At 41.9% G+C, this 23,204-nt stretch overlaps 1 protein-coding gene across 1 annotated transcript in view; it reads left to right on the plus strand.

Moving 5' to 3' along the window:
- Positions 1-22,367, plus strand: part of ADPGK (ADP dependent glucokinase) — an 87,109-nt gene extending 64,742 nt beyond the window's left edge. Inside the window, exon 7 of the mRNA XM_030190367.1 lies at positions 21,901-22,367. Within this exon, the coding sequence (XP_030046227.1) occupies positions 21,901-22,164 (264 nt within the window). The 3' untranslated portion in view covers positions 22,165-22,367. The remainder of the gene's footprint in view (positions 1-21,900) is intronic.
- Positions 22,368-23,204: the final 837 nt, after the last annotated feature.

The following is a 23,204-nucleotide window of genomic DNA, read 5'->3' on the forward strand; positions in this document are numbered from 1 at the left end:
AGCAGGGCCAGACCCCGTCCGAATCGGTACAACCATCCTTGGAAACTTCCAACTCTAAATGCCGCTGTGTTCTGCATACTTGCACAGATTTTGATGTCGAAACATCCTTGAAAGTCCCATTAAAAGCGATAGAGAAGCAGAGGCACCTAAGCACTGTTCAGGGTCAAAGCGCTACTCTAGAGTACAGACCTGTACAGCCATCCTCTGCTGTGTCTGCACCATCAGACTCTGACCAGACAGCAGTGCTCAACTTTGCCTCACTCCCAGGGGCGTATCTGCGTGGGGCCACGGGGGCCTAGGCCCCCGCAGATTTTGCCCTGAACCCCCCTACCGCCGTCAACCCTCCCCCGCCGTCGCCATGGGCTACCTTTGTTGGCGGGGGACCCCAAACCCTGCCAGCCGAGGTCCGCTTCCTCCTGCCGCTGACTTTAAAAATATTCCTTCGGCTGGCGGGGGACCCCAACCCCTGCCAGCTGAGCTGATGTCATTTAAGTTCATCTTCGATCGTCCTCCGTGCTGTTCAAAGCTGCTGAATCCAGTTTCGGAGTCTGACGTCGCTGCACTCTGGCTCTGGCCCCCCCCCTACCGCCGAACTTCAGATACGCCTCTGCTCACTCCATCAGTACAGACATCTGATTTACCTCTTAGTACAAACAGGCCAGTTCTTCACACCAGTGCAGATTGTGCAAAGGCTGTTCTAGCGCAAGTATCTGTCTGCATACCAACAGCACAGACTCTGCATACATTTCATCTTGCTTTCCTGTTAGTGCATGGATATCTCCAATGCAGTAGAAACATAGAAAATGACAGCAGGTAAAGACTGTATGGCCTATCCTGTCTGCCCGTTCGTACCGTCCGCTGTCTCTTGATCCTCCGTGCTTGTCCCATGCTTGCTTGAATTCAGATACAGTCTTCTTCTCCATCAGGAGCCCGTTCCAAGCATCTAACACCTTTTTTGTCAAGGCATATTTCCTTAGATTACTCCTGAGTATTCCTTTTCACCTTCTCACCTTCATCTGATGTACCCTCATTCCAGAATTTTCTTTGTTGAAAGAGGCCTGCCTCCTGTACATTTATGCCATAGAGGATTTAAATGCCTTTATCCTATCTCTTCTCTCCCACCTTTCTTCCAAATTATACATATTGAAATCTTTGTCCCTGCTGCCCTCTGGACTGACTCCATCCTAGCAATAGGCCAGCCTCTAATGGTGTCTACCCTGGTTTTGATTACAGTAGCCAGTGAGTTATTTGTTTGCTTTGCTGCTTCAATCCTTCCTCCAAAAGATGTTTAATGAATATGTCAAAGGCTACTGAAAGGAACAGTCTTAGATGTAATATCGGAGGTGTTTCCTAATGCCTTTCCAATTCCCTACCTTTATTCCTTTGCAGAGGGACACTCATTACATCAGAAGATGCAATAATTTGTTTGCTATCTCATGCTCCAAACCACAGGGGGCCATTCACTACGTTGCTGTTCGTAGCTTTCACATAGTGCCTTGGAAGATTACCCAGATCCTCTGACCCTTCTCCTGCATGTAATGAATCTAGGAGGACATCTCTTGCCTGAGACTTGTTCAGTGCATGTCAAGATCATGGATTCCTCTTACAGCAGAAATTAGAATCCTGTGAAGATGTTTGGCTTCTTAAATTTCATGAATACCCAAAAAGCCACTGTGGTCATCCTGATCCATGGACTCCTGCAACTTCACAAATGACAATCCCCACTATCCTTCATCCTGCATCTGTAAAGATGGATTTAGTATAAAGTTCAACCAGCACCTAGTTTTAATGAATTCCAACATTATTGTTCTTTAAGTGGTAAAAAAAAACAAACAGAAAATGCAATAAATTTTCTAATGTGCCACCTGGTGAAGATCCTAGGCTATTGGATCACTTATTCTAGGGCACAATGTTATATGTTTGAGTTGCAGCCCATCAACCTGTTTCAATATTCATACCATTTTGCACTGGATGCAAAATTTCTCATATTTTCTCAGTCTATGCTAGTTGCTATCCTGGCCCAAGCAGATGTGTGAAACCCATTATATATGTTCAGAGTGGAGGAGTGGCCTAGTGGTTAGAACACTGGTCTTGCAATCTAGAGGTGGCCGGTTCAAATCCCATTGCTGCTCCTTGTGATATTGGGCAAGTCACTTAACCCTCCATTGCCTCGGGTACAAACTTAGATTGTGAGCCCTCCTGGGACAGAGAAATATCCAGTGTATCTGAATGTAACTCACCTTGAGCTACTACTGAAAAAGGTGTGAGCAAAATATAAATAAAAATAAAATAAATCATCTGATATATATTCAGTACATCATCTAGGATCTCAACTTCTGCTATTGCTGCCATATATCTTGTTTGGCTGTGTGTTTGGCCTATATGAAGATCTTCACATGATTAGCAGATGCTTCCTATGCTGTCAATTCCCATTTCAGTGATAATATAGAAGAGATGGTATACACCTGGGGTAGGCAACTCCAGTCCTCGAGAGCCGCAGGCAGGTCAGGTTTTCAGGATATCCACAATGAATATGCAGGAGATAGATTTGCATACCATGGAGGCAGTGTATGCAAATCAAGTTCATGCATATTCATTGTGGATATCCTGAAAACCTGACCTGCCTGCGGCTCTCGAGGACCGGCGTTGCCTACTCCTGGTATACACCATAAAGGACCACTATTCTGCATTAAAGCATCTCTTATCTATGCTTCCACCATCTACTTTATCCTCTGGTTGAACAAGCGCATATCAAAAGAAGGTTTTATTACTGCAGAAGCTTTGTTCTATAGGCACTGTTAGTATAACAGATCAGTCAGATAGCAATTACTCTGGACTCATATGGTTAAAGGTATGAAAGCACCTAAATGGCCCTTAGGCCCGAGCCAGGCTATCCCCAATGAAGGAATGATGCCAGTGTGGAAATTTATATATAAAAAAGCAATTATGGCAAGCAAGATACAAAAATATACTGAGCACCAAAATACTGATGATTACACAGAATAGATATATGAATGTATATGTGATTATACCACTATAATACTATCCTGGAAGAAATGACTAACTCAGCAGCTTTATTAGGCTAATGACCATGTGCCTGAACAATAACCTATCTGCTAGCAAAGACCAAAAACTAATTAACCCTGAACCATAAAGGAAAATCCCCTTCTCTCACCCTTGCAGTCTGTAGCTTCAGCGTCCGGTTGGGGGTGGTGAATTGACTCCTCTTCAGGGCTCAAGCAGGTATAGTCTCATGTGTCCTTGCTTTGGAAAGTAGCTGGATACTCCGTCTATGGGAAGCTGTAAATCAGCTTTTGTATCTTTCCTTGGGCTGAACTCAGCACAGAGAGATACAGTCCACAGGTGTTCTGGCAATTCACTCTCTCTCCTCTGAGAGATTGATACACCATCAGATCATCTTCTCTTCTGCTTTCCTAGGCCAACTCCTCTCTCAGTCCAGCATCGGCACTGTCCTCCGGCTCCCCGGGGACCAGTCGGGGACCGTATACCTCTGTCCAGCAGGTTACATATGGTCGTCACAATGAGAGGCATTGGGCTTCCAGAAAAATCACCTTATCAGTAGTAGTCTCACCACTGAGGTAAATAACAAGCATTACCTCATTCATTTCTTGCAGTGCATAATGCTCCTCCATACAAGATACTGAAGGCCCTGTGTGCCTGTAAAGCTCTCCCCTCAGCAGCTTCCTGGGGGTGATAAAGCGGAGAGCAAATTCAAGTAAACACCATGTCCTTGATGAAGACAGGAAGCACAGCTGTGCCAGGAAGAAATGAAGAATCCATGTTTTTTGGAAAGATGGTTCATGGCCTAACCAGGCCTCAGGCCTAACAAAGGTGAGATACAGGGAAATACCCCTACAGTTCCCTTTATTTGGTAATTACAAGCCTAGCATTCAGTCACAGCCAGTACTCCACCTCCCTACCCAGCGTACTTTATCTGGCCCTGTCTGTAGGTGGTCAGGTTCAATTCTTCAGCACTAGAAATCAAACACCCACAACCGAGGTGATCTGTTATGAAAATAGGCTGTCACATCACCATCAGATTGGCCTTTGACTTGGGTCCAGATGTCTCATGCCCATGCTCAGCAGAAGGAAGTCACACATATCCTGCAATAGATCCTGTTCAGGAAGAGAATCGGGACTTCGGATCGAGGTACTTCCCAATTACCAAAATGACAGAGGGGATTGCATTCCATATTAGATCTCAGGGTTCTAAACCTGTTCCTCTCCCCTTAGTCAAGCATGTCATTTTTTTTTTCTTGTTAGCGGCTAGTTTAGGTAGTAAAATAAGTGAGATTCACTCCTCACCTGTGAACCACGTACTCAATTTCATTATTACAGAATAGTTCTACAGTATAAGGTCATCCTAAGTTCTAACCAAAAGCAGTCACTTTTTAAAAACATTTGTATTCAAGTCTAAATCCAGGAAAATCTTGTACAGGAAACAGCACAACATAACCAATCTGAAATATATTATTTGGGAAATATCAGATGACAAGTGCCATTGAAGTGTACAAAATATAAGGGAGACCCAGTACTGTAAAGAAAAAAAGAGACAAAAAAAAAACTTACAAAAAGGAAATAAACTGACTACTAGGTGAAGACTTACCCTTCACAGTCGTACCTTTTCACGTTGATAAGGAAACTGCTTCCTAAACTAAAAAAAAGTCCAAGTGAAAAGTTTCTTCATTTTCTGGACTTTTAACAGGATAATATTGTGTGTTTGGGCCTATTTTAAAATACATAGATGTCTTTTGTAAAACACTAGGGACAAAGTAGTATAAATTGTGCCCAGATTGAAACGGTAGACATTTATGCCTGCTGTTTTAATAACAATGTACATAAATTACAAAAACAATTGTGTGCTGCCCATATTCCTCCCCTAAGTACATCTAGATGTGAGTAGCTTAAAAGTACATGCATAACGCCCGGGGTAATTTTAGAAACGCCCATCCTTGAATTTTTCAAAAAAAGATTCCTTTAGATATTCCTGCTAGGGAGCTCCTAAGAGGGGGAGCTTTAGAAAAGAAAGCTGCATGATGAGTGGATTCAGACAAGCAATACTACTACTACTAACATTTCTAAAGCGCTACTAGGGTTACGCAGCGCTATACAATTTAAACATAGAAGGACAGTCCCTGCTCAAAGAGCTTACAATCTAAAGACAAGTGAACAATCTAGAGGACGAGTGAACAGTTAATCTGATAGGGTGGATAGATTGGGGCATTTTATATTTCTCGAGCGGTTAGGCGCCGAAGGCAGCATTGAAGAGGTGAGTTTTAAGCAGAGATTTGAAGATGGGTAGGGAGGGGGCATGGCGTATGGGTAAAGGAAGATTGTTCCAGGCATAGGGTGAGGCAAGGCAGAATGAGCGGAGCCTGGAGTTGGCAGTGGTGGAGAAGGGTACTGAGAGAAGGGCTTTGTCCTGTGAGCGGAGGTTGCGGGCGGGAACATAGGGGGAGATGAGGGTGGAGAGGTAGTTAGGAGCCGCAGACTGAGTGCATTTGTAGGTAAGGAGGAGGAGCTTGAATTGTATGCGATATCTGATCGGAAGCCAATGAAGTGATTTGAGGAGAGGGGTGATTTGAGTATATCGGTTTTGGCGGAATATAAGACAATACAGATGGTGTGGCTAAAAGATTGGCAGAAATCCAAAAAGCAAATGATGAACTTTAGGAAAGTTGCTAACTTCTTGCATCCATTCTGTTTATAAAAAAAAAAAACAATTAGTACTTTTCTAACCTGTAAATTTCTCTTGAAATCTGCTTTGCTGGACACCGTATTTAATGCAGCAATTTGATCCTCGATTCAGATCTTCACTTTACATTACTGCTTGGACCAGTCCACAGTCAGACAGTGCCTTCAATTGATTCAGCTGTGCTGACCGACCTGTTTTTGTAACATCGGCAGCTCTTACATTCTTCTTTATAACTGTCTGCTCCTGGACAATGGATAAATTATAGGTAAACTGAGCACAGCCCTGAACTTGAGAGCCACCCATTTTTTTGTTTGATACAATCCTGCTTGTCAGCAGAAAAAGCATTGTATGTCGTCTGTAATGGATGTTTTCCATAGACAAGAGGATTGATGAGGCACACAATCCCTCCCACCTCCCAAGAGTTGCATTTTTTCTGGAGCTATGGAACTGCACATGCTCAGAATGTTATACTAAATTCTGAGCTCTGCGAGAGCTGTTCCATCCCAGTGATGTGCAATCATGTCACCCACTTGCATGCCTGATCAGTTCTGCTGTCTGAAGAGCTTCTGTCACAGGTGAGAAACCATGCTTTTCTTCTGTAAGACAAACAGGACTGCTCAGTTTGTCCCCTTGACATAGAGTTATATAGACACTCTATAGTCCTAGGGGTAGATAAGAGAGCTAGAATTATTATTTATTATTTGTTACATTTGTATCCCACATTTTCCCACCTTTTTGCAGGCTCAATGTGGCTTACATATAACCGTTAACAGCGTTAGCCAATTCCGGTCTGAACAAATACATGGTATGAATGAATACAAAGTGATATTGTGGTAGAATGAGGTGCATGTATGGTAGGTACAAATATATAAATTTGTATGATTTCTCTTTCTAATGAAGGGTTTCTCAACCCAGTCCTTGGAACACACCCAGCCAGTTGGGTTTTCAGGATATCCACAATGAATATGCATGAGATAGATTTGCATAGAGTAGAGGTATGGTAGTCCATTCAAATTTATCTCACGCATATTCAGTGTGGATATCCTGAAAACTAGAATGGCTGGGTGTTTTAGAGGCTGAACAGTCCATTTTTTTTTTTTTACATAGGGAAAAGTCTTCAGTCTGAAATGGGCCCTCAGTATAAGCAAGAAGTAGGAAAGGTAAACTTTTCTAAAAACCGGAGGAGACGTCTATAAAGAAACAATTCTTTATTGCAAGCAAAGTGACGACGACTCAACACAGCTGTGTTTCGGTGCTAGCTCGCGCCTTCTTCAGGAGTCTAAAACATAAGATTTATAAAAACACAAAAACAAATAAAGTATGCCTAATACCATAGATAGAGAAACATATCTCTGTAATAAAAATGTATAGGAATTAAAAACATATATATCAAAACATCAACCGAAATAATAATTTTTTTTTATATATAAACAAACAAATCAATATTAATTTATCCACAAATAAATGTATAAAATGATAGCATATGGACATATGATAATACAAATATATTATATGCAACGGATATACATGAATAACTATAAAACTCATAATTAAAAAAGTATATATATGTATATATGTGTTACATAAATTGACACAACAATTCATAGGATAAAAAATGATGTAAAATAAAAGTTGTGAATAAAATATTATTTGTATAAGATACAATGGTGGTGTATACAAGCATAAAAAACATAAATTGGTCAGAAAAATGTAGTAACTATATATTGCACAATAATAACTACATATGAACACATAAGAGGACCTATCCAAATTAAAAGAAGAAAAAAAGGGAGAGAAAAAAACAATATATATATAGTGCTATATAGCCAAAATAATAAAACATATTTAAAACAAATTGTCAAATAGATATTATACACAAAAAAGAAAAGAAAACAAAGGTTAAGAAATACAATGTTCCAATAAATCTACTAACCTTATGATGTACAGCTGATTGTGTAAAGTCGATAGTTTGTTACAAAAAAAACTTTCATATAAGGTATAAACTTCCTACAAATAAAACACAAGGCTGACTTATTATAAAGAGTAAATTTCCTAAATAGCAAGTGCACGTGAAATAAAAAATGTATAAAATACAATCCAACAGGTCCTCTGTATCTAAAATGTATCCTATATAATAATTCTCACCTCCAACATTCTGAGGCTGCCTGGAACCGTGGTCTGCTAGGTGCTGTAGATCAAACTGACGTCATGAATCCCACTGATTGGCTGCGCCTCAGGTGAAGTCACAAAGCAAGCAAACCTATGAGATGCTGCAGGACTTTTAATAGACAGGAGTGGAAGTGAGCAAAGCAAGCCTATGGTAAGCAGGGAAGCCCATTGGTTAATCTCTGTTTCCACTCCCATACGCAGCCGTCATTGGTATACACTCAAAAACAATCAAACCTAGGAGCTGCTGCTTCACATTGTCGTTTTTAAATTGTTGTTCCATCTGAAACAAGTCTAAAGCTGTTTCAACTGGATAGACTGTGCCTTAAAACGTGGAGGACAAAAGGAGGGGGGAGACAGACAGACCCTGCAACTGGGAGGGAGGGAGGGCGACCGACCCTGCAACTGGGGTGGGAGGGAGAGAGGAAGGGGGGACCCTGAAACTGGGAAAAAGGGAGGAGGCAACCTGCAACAGGGAAAAAGGGAGGGAGGGGGGACCCCCTGCAACTGGGAGGGAGGGGGGGGGACCCTGGCACATAATCTCATTCTCACACACACACTCGCACCCAGTCTCTCTCACTCTCTGTCACACACACACTCGCACATTCACTCTCTCTCACCAGTCACTCTCACACACACACTCTCAAACATACACACTCCGAGGAAAACCTTGCTAGCACCCGTTTCCTTTAAAATAGAAACGGGCCTTTTTTTTTTGTTACATTTGTACCCTGCGCTTTCCCACTCATGGCAGGCTCAATGCGGCTTACATATTGTATACAAGTACTTATTTGTATCTGGGGCAATGGAGGGTTAAGTGACTTGCCCAGAGTCACAAGGAGATGTCTGTGTCTGACGTGGGAATTGAACTCAGTTCCCCAGGACCAAAGTCCACCATCCTAACCACTAGGCCACTCCATCCTCCATATATATACTAGTGTATATATATGTACCCACCATATATTTTTTTTATACATGAAAACGTTGTCTCTACTATAGAGTGAATGTCAAATTGAATCACTATAAAGGTACTAACCACAGATGTATATAGTTTGTATTCAATACAGAGGTTAAGGTAAAGAGTGTAAATGTGTAAAGAAAATTATATCTATCGTATGTTTAAAATGGAGTTGTAGATATGAAATGAAGGAACAGGCAAAAAAATAAGAACTATTCACAACGCAACAATGATTTTGCTACTGAGAGAAAAACATGTGATTTATACTAAATTGAACCCGCCGATTCCAAATATGAACTCCGAATTTGCCTGACACGTCTAGATTTTAAGTTATACATGCAAAGCCTATTCACTTATAATATTAATGCTTGGGATGCATTTGTGCTAGTAGTGCAGAACTTCCTTGGGAACAGACGAGCTGAAAACTATGCTGAACTAGTAGATAACATGCTTAAAGCATATGAACAACTTGGCTGCCGAATGTCATTGAAAATGCATTTCTTACATTCCTATCTTGACTTTTTCCCACCCAATTTGGGACAAGTATGTGACAAACATAGAGAGAGGTTACATAAAGACATTTCTACAATGGAGAACAGATATCAAGGCCGCTGGAATCCCAGCATGATGGGGGACTACTGCTGGTTTTTGCAACGGGAAAATATGACCGGTCACAAACGCAAAAGTAGATGCCTGAAGCACTTTTAACAGTACTGGACCTTGCTGAAGTAAGACTTTTAAACTGGAATACGAGACTTTTTTGAAATGTTGTTATTCCATTACATTTTCATATACTGTTTACTACGAAAACTTTGATGTAGATCAGGTAATTGTTAGAGTAAAACTCATTCTGTAAAAAATTATTCAATGCTTTCCAAGTGCTTAATTCATTTGGACAAACTTATGCATAACAAAATTTCCTGACGTGTTACAAGAATTCTGACTTCGGATTTGGAATACGCACACTGAATTTAGTTTAGGACAACTGTTTTTTGTCCAGTAGCACACAAAAATTGTTTTTTTGTTGTGCTGTGTTATCAACTAAAACCAGAGAAGAGACAAAAAATAGACACCTATATTGGACCATGTTCTAAAAAAAAAAAAAACTGGTCTAAATATATCATATATATGTAAAAAAAGTGAAGTAAAATAAAAAAGTGAAGTAAAAAGTCCCCTAAGAAGATTCTTGAATAATCAAAATGCGGAGTCCCCCAAGGCTCACCCCTATCCCCGAACCTCTTCAACCTCATGATGATTCCTCTGGACAAATCCCTATCCAAATTTGGCCTAAATCCCTTCATCTATGCTGGTGATGTCACAATATTCATCCCTTTCAAATCCACTCTTACAGAAAGCTCGGAGAAAACAATCACTGCCATGAACACCCTAGCATCCTGGGCCAACGCTTTCAAGATGAAACTGAATAAAGAAAAAAAACTCAATGCCTAATCCTTTCATCACAACACGCTACTCAGCTCCCAACCACCCTGATCACCCCCGACGTTACAGTCCCAATATCTGACAATCTAAAAATCCTAGGAGTAACATCAGAACAAACACCTAACTTTAGAAACTCATGCAAAAGCCACGACGAAGAAGATGTTCAACATGATGTGGGTACTGAAAAGAGTGAAGCCATACCTTCCACTGAAAACTTTCCGAAATCTAGTACAATCCACAGTGCTCACCCATGCCGACTACTGCAACAGCATCTTCATTGGATGCCAAGCCCAAATCATGAAAAAACTCCAAACTGCCCAAAACACAGCAGCTAGACTCATTTTTAGCAAATCACGATTCGAAAGCGCAACACCACTTCGTGAAAAACTTCACTGGCTCCCAATCAAGGAACGTATAAAGTTCAAAGCCCACACAATGATCCACAAGATCCTCAATGGCGAATCTCCAAGCTACATGTCCAACCTGATCGATCTTCCAGCCAGGAACTGGACCAGAACATCTAGAACATATCTCAATCTTCATCTTCCTAACTCAAAGGCCTCAAATACAGAACCTACTACGCATCCAACTTCTCTGTCATAGGCAGCCAACTGTGGAACGCCATACCTCGACACATCCGAAAAACCACTGAACACCTACCCTTCCGAAAACTGCTGAAGACTTACCTCTTCAAACAAGCCTACCCAAATGACCCATCCTAATTCTCAAACATAATTCCACTCATAATTCCACACCATTAGTATTACCCACACTCCAATCCCTTCCCTACATCTCTTATTATTGTTCCAGTCTATGTAATTATGTCATCTTTGCGACACTTTGGTCCATACTTTGTATCATCTCTGTGATACTTTGTACCATACTTTGTAAGCCGCACTGAACCCACTCTATGTAATTATGTCATCTCTGTGATACATTGTTTCCATACCTGTATTATGTATCATACTTTGTAAGCCGCACTGAACCTGCTATCAAGCGGGAAAGAGCGGGGTATAAATGCCACAAATAAATAATAAATAAATGAAAAAGCTTACCATTGTCAGAACAGAGAAGAGCACTGTAGTGTAGCAATAGCTTCAATGAAGGAAAGGGGTGCTCTTGCTATTTAGGAAATTTACTCTTTATAATAAGTCAGCCTTGTGTTTTTTTTTTAAAATTTTTTTTGTTTTGTTACATTTGTACCCCGCGCTTTCCCTCTCACGGCAGGCTCAATGCGGCTTACATGGGGCAATGGAGGGTTAAGTGACTTGCCCAGAGTGACAAGGAGCTGCCTGTGCCTGAAGTGATTTGTAGGAAGTTTATACCTTATTTGAAAGTTTTTTTGTAACAAACTATCGACTTTACATAATCAGCTATACATCATAAGGTTAGTAGATTTATTGGAACATACTGTATTATTTCTTAACCTTTGTTTTCTTTTCTTTTTTGTGTATAATATCTATTTGACAATTTGTTTTAAATATGGTTTATTATTTTGGTTATATAACATATATATATATAGTGTTTTTTTTTCTCCCTTTTTCCTTTTTTTCTTCTTTTAATTTGGCTAGGTCCTCTTATGTGTTCATATGTAGTTATTATTGTGCAATATATAGTTATTACATTTTTCTGACCAATTTGTGTTTTTATGCTTCTGTACAACACCATTGTATGTTATACAAATAATATTTTATTCACAACTTTTATTTTACATCATTTTTTATCCTATGAATTGTATTAGTCAATTTATGTAACACAGATATACATATATATACTTTTTTAATTGAGTTTTATAGTTATTCATGTATATCGGTTGCATATAATATATTTTTATCATATGTCCATATGCTGTTATTTTATACATTTGTGGATAAATTAATATTGATTTGTTTATATATAAAAATTATTATTTCTGTTGATGTTTTGATATATATGTTTTTAATTCCTATACATTTTTGTTACAAAGATATGTTTTTCTATCTATGGTATTAGGCATATTTTGATTATTTGTTTTTGTGTTTTTATAAATCTTATGTTTTAGACTCCTGAAGAAGGCGTGAGCTAGCACCGAAACACAGCTGTGTTGAGTCGTCGTCACTTCGCTTGCAATAAAGAATTGTTTCTTTATAGACGTCTCCTCCGGTTTTTAGCAGAGCCTACCTTTCCTACTTCTTGCTTCTGCAACCTTTTACGTAGGAACCAGTGTACCTCCACCCCTTTGGGGTGGTTTTCTTTGCCCTCAGTATAAGCACATAAGTATTGCCACACTGAGACAGACCAAAGGTCCATCAAGCCCAGTATCCTGTTTCCAACTGTGGCCAATCCAGGTCACAAATACCTGGCAGGATCCCAGAAAAGCTCAATACATTTTTGATGCTTATCCCAGAAATAAGCAGTGGATTTTCCCAAGTTAATTTAATAATGGTCTATGGACTTTATTTTTAGGAAGCTGTCCAGACCTTTTTTAAACCCCGCTAAGCTAACTGCCTTTACCACATTCTCTGGCAACGAATTCCAGAGTTTAATTGCACATTGAGTGAAGAAAATGTTTCTCCGATTCGTATTAAAGTTACTACTTTGTAGCTTCATCGCATGCCCCCTAGTCCTAGTATTTTTGGAAACAGTAAACAAACAATTCACGTCTACCCGTTCCACTCCACTCATTATTTTATAGACCTCTATTTTATCTCCCCTCAGCCATCTCTTCTCCAAAATGAAGAGCCCTAAACGCTTCAGCCTTTCCTCACAGGGAAGTCATTCCATCCCCTTTATCATTTTCGTTGCCCTTCTCTGTACCTTTTCTAATTCCACTATATCTTTTTTGAAATGCGGCGACCAGAATTGAACACAATATTTGAGGTGCAGTTGCACCATGGACTGATACAAAGGCATTATAGCATCCTCATTTTTGTTTTCCATTCCTTTCCTGATAATATCTAACATTCTATTTGCTTTCTTAGCCGCTGCAGCACCCTGAGCAGAGCATTTCAACATATCATCAACAACGACGCCGAGATCCCTTTCTTGGTCAGTGACTCCTAATGTGGAACCTTGCATTGTAGTTCTGGTTCCTCTTTCCCACGTGCATCACTTTGCACTTGCTCACATTAAATGTCATCTGTCATTTAGACGCCCAGTCTTGTAAGGTCCTCTTTAATTTTTCACAATTCTCTCGCGATTTAACAACTTTGAATATTTATTTATTTGTCACATTTGTACCCCACATTTTCCCACCTATTTGCAGGCTCAATGTGGCTTACATGGTACCGTAATGGCATTCGCCAATTCGGTTGATAACAAATACGGGTTGTATTGTGGTGTGATGAGGTAGGTGTGTATCAGGTAGCAGGAGGGTCGAAGGGAATGTAGATTATATTGTCCAGTAAGATCATTGGTTATGCTGTTTTGCTGGGTTTGGGGATTTACGGTGGGTCGGTGGGGTAAGCCTTTTGAAGAGGTTGGCTTTTAGAGATTTCCTGAAGTTTAAATGGTGATGAATTGTTTTCACAGCTTTTGGGAGTGCATTCCATAGTTGTGCACATGTAGGAGAAGTAGGATGCGTAAGTTGTTTTGTATTTAAGTCCTTTGCAATTAGGGTAGTGTAGGTTTAGGTATGATTGTGATGATCGGATTCTGTTTCTGGTTGATAGATCTATGAGGTCTATCATGTATCCTGGGACTACACCGTAGATAATTTTGTGGACCAGGGTGCAGATTTTGAAGGTGATCCTTTCTTTGATTGGGAGCCAGTGCAGCTTTTCTCTGAGGGGTTTGGCACTTTCGAAACGTGTTTTACCAAATATCAGCCTGGCTGCTGTGTTTTGGGCGGTCTGGAGTTTTTTTGTGAGTTGATATTTGCATCCTGCGTAGATTCCGTTACGGTAATGTGCATGACTTAGGACCATTGATTGTATTAGGTTTCGAAAAATTTCTCTCGGGAAGTAAGGCTTTAATCGTTTAAGTTTCTATATTGAGTAGAACATTTTCTTTATTACGGAGTTTACTTGGCTCTCAAGGGTAAGGTTGCGGTCGATAGTGACTCCGAGTATTTTTAGGCTGTCTGTGGTAGGAAGGGTGTGTCCTGGGGTGTTTATGGTTGTGGGTTTGTACTTGTTATGTTGAGATTAGAGGATGATGCAGTGTGTTTTTTCAGTGTTAAGTTTCAGTTGGAATGAGTTTGCCCAGGAGTCCATGATATTTAGGCCGTCATTGATTTCATTGGTTATTTCTGTTAAGTCATGTTTGAAGGGAATATAGATTGTAACGTCATCTGTGTCGTCTGCAAATTTAATTACCTCACTAGTTACTCCCCTCTCTAAATTATTTATTAATATGTTAAAAAGCAGCGATCCCAGCACAGACCCCTGAGGAACCCCACTATCTACCCTTCTCCATTGAGAATACTGACCATTTAACCCTACTCTCTGTTTTCTATTCTTTAACCAGTTTTTAATCCACAATAGGACACTACCTCCTATCCCATGACTCTCCAATTTCCTCTGTAGTCTTTCATGAGGTACTTTGTCAAACGCCTTTTGAAAATCCAGATACACAATATCAACCTCGCCTTTATTCACATGTTTGTTCACGCCTTCAAAGAAATGTAATAGTAACATAGTAACATAGTAGATGACGGCAGAAAAAGACCTGCACGGTCCATCCAGTCTGCCCAAGATAAACTCATGTGTATACCTTACCTTGATTTGTACCTGTCTTTCTCAGGGCACAGACCGTATAAGTCTGCCCAGCAGTTTTTCCTGCCTCCCAACCACCTGTCCCGCCTTCCTTCACCGGCTCTGGCACAGACCGTATAAGTCTGCCCTCCCCTATCCTCGCCTCCCAACCACCAACCCCTCTTCCCCCCCACCTGCTCTGCCACCCAATTGTAGCTAAGCTTCTGAGGATCCATTCCTTCTGCACAGGATTCCTTTATGCACATCCCACGCATGTTTGAATTCCGTTTTCATCGCCACCACCTCCCGCGGGAGGGCATTCCAAGCATCCACCACCCTCTCCGTGAAAAAATATTTCCTGACATCTTTCCTGAGTCTGCCCCCCTTCAATCTCATTTCATGTCCTCTCGTTCTACCGCCTTCCCATCTCCGGAAAAGATTCGTTTGCGGATTAATACCTTTCAAATATTTGAACGTCTGTATCATATCACCCCTGTTCCTCCTTTCCTCCAGGGTATACATGTTCAGGTCAGCAAGTCTCTCTCCATACGTTTTGGAACGCAAATCCCATACCATCCTCGTAGCTTTTCTTTGCACCGCTTCCATTTTTTTGACATCCTTCGCAAGGTACGGCCTCCAAAACTGAACACAGTACTCCAGGTGGGGCCTCACCAACGTCTTATACAGGGGCATTAAAACCTCCCTTCTTCTGCTGGTCACACCTCTCCCTATACAGCCTAGCAATCTTCTAGCTACGGCCACCGCCTTGTCACACTGTTTTGTCGCCTTCAGGTCCTCGGATACTATCACCCCAAGATCCCTCTCCCCGTCCGTGCCAATCAGACTCTCCCCGCCTAACACATACGTCTCCCTTGGATTTCTACTCCCTAAGTGCATCACTTTGCATTTCTTCGCATTGAATTTTAATTGCCAAACGTTAGACCATTCTTCTAGCTTCTTCAGATCTTTTTTCATGTTTTCCACTCCTCCGGGTGTCCACTCTGTTGCAAATCTTGGTGTCATCCGCAAAAAGGCAAACTTTACCTCGTAACCCTTCGGCAATGTCACTCACAAATATATTGAACAGAATCGGCCCCAGCACCGATCCCGGAGGCACTCCACTACTCACCTTTCCCTCCTCCGAGCAAACTCCATTCACCACCACCCTCTGGCGTCTGCCCGTCAACCAGTTCCTAATCCAGTTCACCACTTCGGGTCCTATCTTCAGCCCATCTAGTTTATTCAAGAGCCTCCTGTGGGGAACCGTGTCGAAAGCTTTGCTGAAATCTAAATAGATTACGTCCATAATTTAATTCTCCCGTCACCCAGTCAAAGAATTCAATGAGATTCGTTTGGCACGATTTCCCTTTGGTGAAACCATGTTGTCTCGGATCTTGCAACTTATTTGCTTCCAGGAAATTCACTATCCTTTCCTTCAGCATCGCTTCCATTACTTTACCAATAACCGAAGTGAGGCTTACCGGCCTGTAGTTTCCAGCCTCGTCCCTATCACCACTTTTGTGAAGAGGGACCACCTCCGCCGTTCTCCAGTCCCTCGGAAACCTCTCCCGTCTCCAAGGATTTATTAAACAAATCTTTAAGAGGACCCGCCAGAACCTCTCTGAGCTCCCTCAATATCCTGGGGTGGATCCCGTCCGGTCCCATGGCTTTGTCCACCTTTAGCTTTCCAAGTTGTTGATACACACTCTCGTCTGTGAACGGTGCTCTATCCACTCCATTCTCAGGTGTACTTTTGCCAGTCCCTAGCGGTCCTTCTCCTGGATTTTCTTCTGTGAAAACAGAGCAAAAGTATCTATTTAGCAAATTGGCTTTTTCTTCATCATTTTCTACATAGCGTTTTGTTGTATCTTTTAGTCTCACAATTCCGTTTTTAGTCTTTCTCTTTTCACTAATATACCTGAAGAAGTTTTTGTCTCCCCTTCTTACATTTCTAGCCATTCTTACATTTCTAGCCTCACCAATAGATTGGTGAGGCAAGATTTCCCTTCATTAAATCTATGCTGGCTTTGTCTCATTAATCCATGCTTTTGAATATGCTCTGTAATTTTGTTCTTAATAATAGTCTCTACGATTTTGCCCGGCACTGACGTCAGGCTCACTGATCTATAATTTCCCGGATCCCCTCTGGAACCTTTTTAAAATATCAGCATTACATGGGCTACCCTCCAATCTTCCGGTACCATGCTTGATTTTTAAAGATAATTTATGTATTACTAACAATAGTTCCGCCAGTTCATTTTTCAGTTCTATCAGTACTCTGGGATGAATACCATCTAGCCCAGGAGATTTGGTACTCTTCAATTTGTCAAATTGCCCCATTACATCCTCAAGGTTTATAGAGATTTCATTCAGTTTCTCCGAGTCGAATATCATTTCTGGCACCAATATCACTCCCAAATCTTCCTCGGTGAAGACCGAAGCAAAGAATTCATTTAATCTCTCCGCTACGGCTTTGTCTTCTCTGATAGTTCCTTTTACCCCTCGTTCATCTAGTGGTCCAACCGATTCTTTTGCCGGCTGCTTGCTTTTAATATACCTAAATGTATAATCAGTAGCTGTCATAATTAGGCTCCGGGAGAAGCTGTGCATGACTCCAGACTTCAGATTATAAACATGTAGGCCAGAGGTTGGCAGCATCTGGTATTTTCCCAGCATGGCACTCTGACTGGGCTGCAGTGTTAACTCATTTAGAAAACGCTCACAGTGGTGTCAGTTATGCTAAGTGGGCAGCGGCTGGAGGCAGACTTGTTAGAGGAGGTTCTTTCCCTAGGCACAAGAACATCTGTCCCTAAAATCGAGTGTAGTACCGGAAGACTGGAGGGTAGCCAATGTTACTCCGATTTTTAAGAAGGGTTCCAGAGGAGATCCGGGAAATTATAGACCGGTGAGTCTGACGTCGGTGCCGGGCAAGATGGTGGAGGCTATTATTAAGAATAAAATTGCAGAGCATATACAAACACATGGACTGATGAGACAAAGTCAGCACGGATTTAGTGAAGGGAAGTCTTGCCTCACCAATCTAATGCATTTTTTTGAGGGGGTAAGCAAACGTGGACAATGGGGAGCCGGTTGATATTGTATATCTGGATTTTCAGAAGGCGTTTGACAAAGTGCCGCACGAAAGACTCCTGAAGAAATTGCAGAGTCATGGAATCGGAGGTAGGGTATTATTATGGATTAAGAAACTGGTTGAAAGATAGGAAGCAGAGAGTAGGATTGCGTGGCCAGTATTCTCAGTGGAGGAGGGTAGTTAGTGGGGTCCCGCAGGGGTCTGTGCTGGGTCCGTTGCTTTTTAATGTATTTATAAATGACCTAGAGATGGGAATAACTAGTGAGGTAATTAAATTCGCCGATGACACAAATTATTCAGGGTCGTCAGTCGCAGGAGGAATGTGAACGATTACAGGAGGACCTTGCGAGACTGGGAGAATGGGCGTGCAAGTGGCAGATGAAGTTCAATGTTGACAAGTGCAAAGTGATGCATGTGGGTAAGAGGAACCCGAATTATAGCTACGTCTTGCAAGGTTCCGCGTTAGGAGTTACGGATCAAGAAAGGGATCTGGGTGTCGTCGTCGATGATACGCTGAACCTTCTGCTCAGTGTGCTGCTGCGGCTAGGAAAGCGAATAGAATGTTGGGTGTTATTAGGAAGGGTATGGAGTCCAGGTGTGCGGATGTTATAATGCCGTTGTATCGCTCCATGGTGCGACCGCACCTGGAGTATTGTGTTCAGTACTGGTCTCCGTATCTCAAAAAAGATATAGTAGAATTGGAAAAGGTACAGCGAAGGGCGACGAAAATGATAGTGGGGATGGGACGACTTTCCTATGAAGAGAGGCTGAGAAGGCTAGGGCTTTTCAGCTTGGAGAAGAGACGGCTGAGGGGAGATATGATAGAAGTGTATAAAATAATGAGTGGAATGGACGGGTGGATGTGAAGCGACTGTTCACGCTATCCAAAAATACTAGGACTAGAGGGCATGAGTTGAAGCTACAGTGTGGTAAATTTAAAACGAATCGGAGAAAATTTTTCTTCACCCAACGTGTAATTAGACTCTGGAATTCGTTGCCGGAGAACGTGGTACGGGCGGTTAGCTTGACGGAGTTTAAAAAGGGGTTAGATAGATTCCTAAAGGACAAGTCCATAGACCGCTATTAAATGGACTTGGAAAAATTCCGCATTTTTAGGTATAACTTGTCTGGAATGTTTTTACGTTTGGGGAGCGTGCCAGGTGCCCTTGACCTGGATTGGCCATGCTGGGCTAGATGGACCTTTGGTCTTTCCCAGTATGGCACTACTTATGTACTTATGTACTTATATCTCTTGAGAATGTGTGGGGTTTGTTTGGTGCTGCCAAAAACATTGACCCATGGTGTAAGGTTTTCTAGGGTTGCACATAGGTGATGTGCCACCAAATAATGGTGTATGGGTGGGGGTCTGTGTATTTGCATACAACAAATTACATAGAAGTACAAACTTGCACCCCAGAGAGGGGTGAAAATCTAAGTGAGTTCTCGAGACAGTGACACACAGTGATTTGTGGAAGGTCACAGTGAGTGTGAGTGACAGAAATGTGATTGAAATTGTGATCTCTTGGTTCCCAGCCTTTTACTCTAATTCGGGGCTTCTTACACCTATCTTGGGAGCTCCACAGCCACTCAGATTCTTAGGATTTCCATATTGACTATGAATTAGATAAATTTACATGTGCTAGGTTTGGGAAGCCCTGTTCTAATCATTCTCTCTCCCAGTCTCCCTTATATATAACTTCTGGTATCTTCATTCAGCCATGTAGGTCTCATTGCTTGCTGTTTTTCTACAAGATGAATTAAATTGCTATTCTATAAGGTGGAGGAGTAGCCTAATGGTTAATGCAGTGGGCTGAGAACCAGGTTCGGTTCCCACTGCAGCTCCTTATGACCCTGGGCAAGTCACTTAACCTCCCATTGCCCCAGGTACAAAAAAAACCCTTAGATTTTGAGCCCTCTAGGAACAGAGAAAGTAATTGTATGTAATATGTACCATATATACTCCAATTTAAACCTATCCAAGTATAAACTGAGAAGTTTACTCCCCCCTCCCAAAAAAAAAAGGAAAACTGTTAACTTGAATATAAACTGGGGGTTTATATTCAAGTGTTTCTCTCCTTCCTCTTCTCCCCTCTCCTATGGTGTGCCACATTGCTCCCTCCCCCCCACCTCTTCCTCCATGGTGTCCAGCATTTTTCCCCTTACCTTCCTCCAGTGGGAATCCGGTAGGCCTTGAGCACGCAGAAATGCTTAAGGGCCCCCCCCCCTCCCTCACTGGCTGACGTGATGCTATCAGCACCATCAGCCGAGAGAGTTACCACCCTGGATTCGGTGGTCCAGGAGGATTGCTGACCTGAGGACTCTGCTCCTCCTTTTCACAACATCAGCCGCGGGAAGACTGGACACCATGGTGGCTTGAGTAAAAAAAAAAAATGAGACAATTTTTGACCTTTCTTTTGGCAAAAAAATTCTCAGTTTATATTCGAATACATACAGTAAGTCACACTGGCTTTACCACAGAAAGGTGACATATCAAATTCATGACCCACATACATTTCTAATTTATAACAATTAATATAGAATAAAAGTTCAGGTAGAGATACTCCCCTACTACCTGCTGTAGAACGTCTTAAGTACAATTACTCTACATACAGCAATAACTGGGAAAGGGGTATATTATCTGCAGCAGTATTTGGATTGAACAGTGTCATATGTTTTCTTACATTTTCAGTGTATATCTAATGCTTCCTGAGTTTTTGATGGTGAAGCACTCCCGCTATCTTCACTTGAGTTACGGGCCCTTTTACTAAGCCGTGTAAGCGTCTACGTGCACCCAGTGTGTGCCAAAATGGAGTTACCGCCCGACTACAGCGTGGCTCTTTTAGTATTTTCATTTCTGGCGGTGTCCGATACGTGCATCTGAAAAATATTTTTTATTTTTGGGCACGCGTAACGGATGCATGCCAAGTGGCATTTGACGCACGTAGGTCATTACTGCCCGGATTCTTTACCGCTAGGTCAGTGGCTGGCGGTAAGGTCTCAGATCCAAAATGGATGTGTGGCAATTTTGATTTTGCTGCACGTCCATTTTAGGCCAAAAAAGGGCCTTTTTTACAGGCGTACTAAAAAAAATGGATCGGCGTGCACCCAAAACCTGCACCTACACTACCGCAAGTCATTTTTCAGCGCGCCTTTGTAAAAGGACCCCTTATTTTGTCACATATTTTTCCCCAGCCTCTGCTCCAGATACTTGAATTGAAGTGCTCAGAATCTCTGATTTACTAGTGTAGATTGCCAGTTCCTCTATACAAAACACTGAGCTTGTTATCTAGTCCCAAGGTAACTTGAACTTTAACCCCTGGATTCTATAAATGGTGCCCAAATTTGGGCGGATCCTGAGATCCACATGCAGATAAATTAGGTAATGAGCCATTAATAATCAACTGACAGTTGGTACTAATTTGGATTTGCGTGCGGATCTGGTTGCATGCGATTCTATAAAGATCTGTGCTCAAATCCTCTCGCACACAAACCCAGAAGGGGGAGGGGTGTGTGGCCATGGGAGGGACACAGGCGGGTCGGGACATTCACAAAAGATGCACACAGTGTTGGAGAATTCCAAGGGTCTGCGCACAACTTGGGTGCCAGGATTTACATCGGATTTCACATGGTGTAAGTTTTGGGCACGAGAATTCCCATTAAGTGCAATTCTGTAAAGAGCACTCTGCCTTGAGTTCCCTTTTAGAACGAAGCAGAATTTTCCCAGCACCATTTACTGAATCCGGCACTAAATATAAGGATGTTTCTATGTGAATGAAGAGGGACATTAGATAGAGCTGCTTTGGCCTGTGTGATCTTTTTACACTGAGTAGCGCTATTTCATCTTCTGTTTTGTCAGCAGGTGTTCCCGCTGTTGAACTCCATTGGGCTGAATGAGCAGGAGCTGCTGTTTATCTCCCAGTCGGCCTCTGGCCCACACTCTTACCTGGCCTCGTGGAATGGAGTTCCAGACGTAGGCATGGTCAGCGATATCATCTACTGGATCCTGAAGGAGCATGGAATGACCAAGGAGGGCAAAGGATCAGGTCTCACGCGCATTCCTTCCACACGCTGGCCTACCATATATTGGCGACTGTGGATGGCTCTGGGGGAAACCAAGTAGCAGCCTTGGCTGCTGGTGCTCAGGTGGCAAGCACTCAGGCCTGTGCCACCGAAATTATCAACATGACCAAGTCTTTCTGAAGCACCCTTAGAGTTTGTGACTCTCAGAAGAGGAATCTTCAAAAATTTCTTTCACTGCTTCTGAGCCAGTGGTCATCTGGCACAGAGGAGATGTTTCATTCCATTTCACTCCTGTCTTAATATGTAAAGATCCGATCCGGACGGTGGGCCTTGGTGATGCTATCTCTGCACAAGCACTTCTGTATACCGAGGTGACAGGACAGTAAGGCATGAAAGCGGAGACCAGCTGTTCTTCCCTTGGGAGCAGCCATGTGCACACAGTGGAAGTGGAAACCTGAGGGTAGCAGCTTTTTATATAACAGATCAGTCTTTTAGTGGAAAAAGTATAAATATGGAGCGTAGCAGTTTCTTGGAGGAAACTCAATGGTCTTAGCAGGATTTTGGAAAGCAGGGAACTAGGGTATTGAATCTTTCAGTACATAGGCCAAAGATAATATGATAGATTTAACACAGTCGAGTAAGCAGAATGGCACAGGTAAGAACTTTGGAATTCTTTCTCTGGTCATTTAGGCATCATGTTCTGCTGATTTTTCTCTCCAGTTTCATCTGTGGCAGCTGACCAGTAGGAGGAGGAAGTACTGATCAAACCTCTGCCTGTTCCCACCTTAACCCAAATTACTGTTTAATTAGATCACCTCTGTGCACATGAATACCTCATGTTATGATATCCTGAAGCCTCCTTACTCCTTATCAAGAGCTGCTGTCACTGGGATGAATAACGTATTTCTCTGCTTTTATTTTAAAAAAAAAATGCCTTCAGCTAGATGCTGTAAGCATTTGCATTAATGCCTGATACATCCTGCCTGCCACTCAGTGCACTGATTAATTTAGCTTAAAATGAAAAACTGCACAGAAATAGAGCACTTAACGCCTTTAATGCTAAATAAGTAATCATTCCTTCACTTAACCCCAGACTGGAAAATAGTTGCTGCATACTGTGTAGGGTTTGAAAGCATAAGA

The sequence above is a fragment of the Microcaecilia unicolor genome, chromosome 1, assembly GCF_901765095.1.
Source record: "Microcaecilia unicolor chromosome 1, aMicUni1.1, whole genome shotgun sequence".
NCBI classification, from domain to species: domain Eukaryota; kingdom Metazoa; phylum Chordata; class Amphibia; order Gymnophiona; family Siphonopidae; genus Microcaecilia; species Microcaecilia unicolor.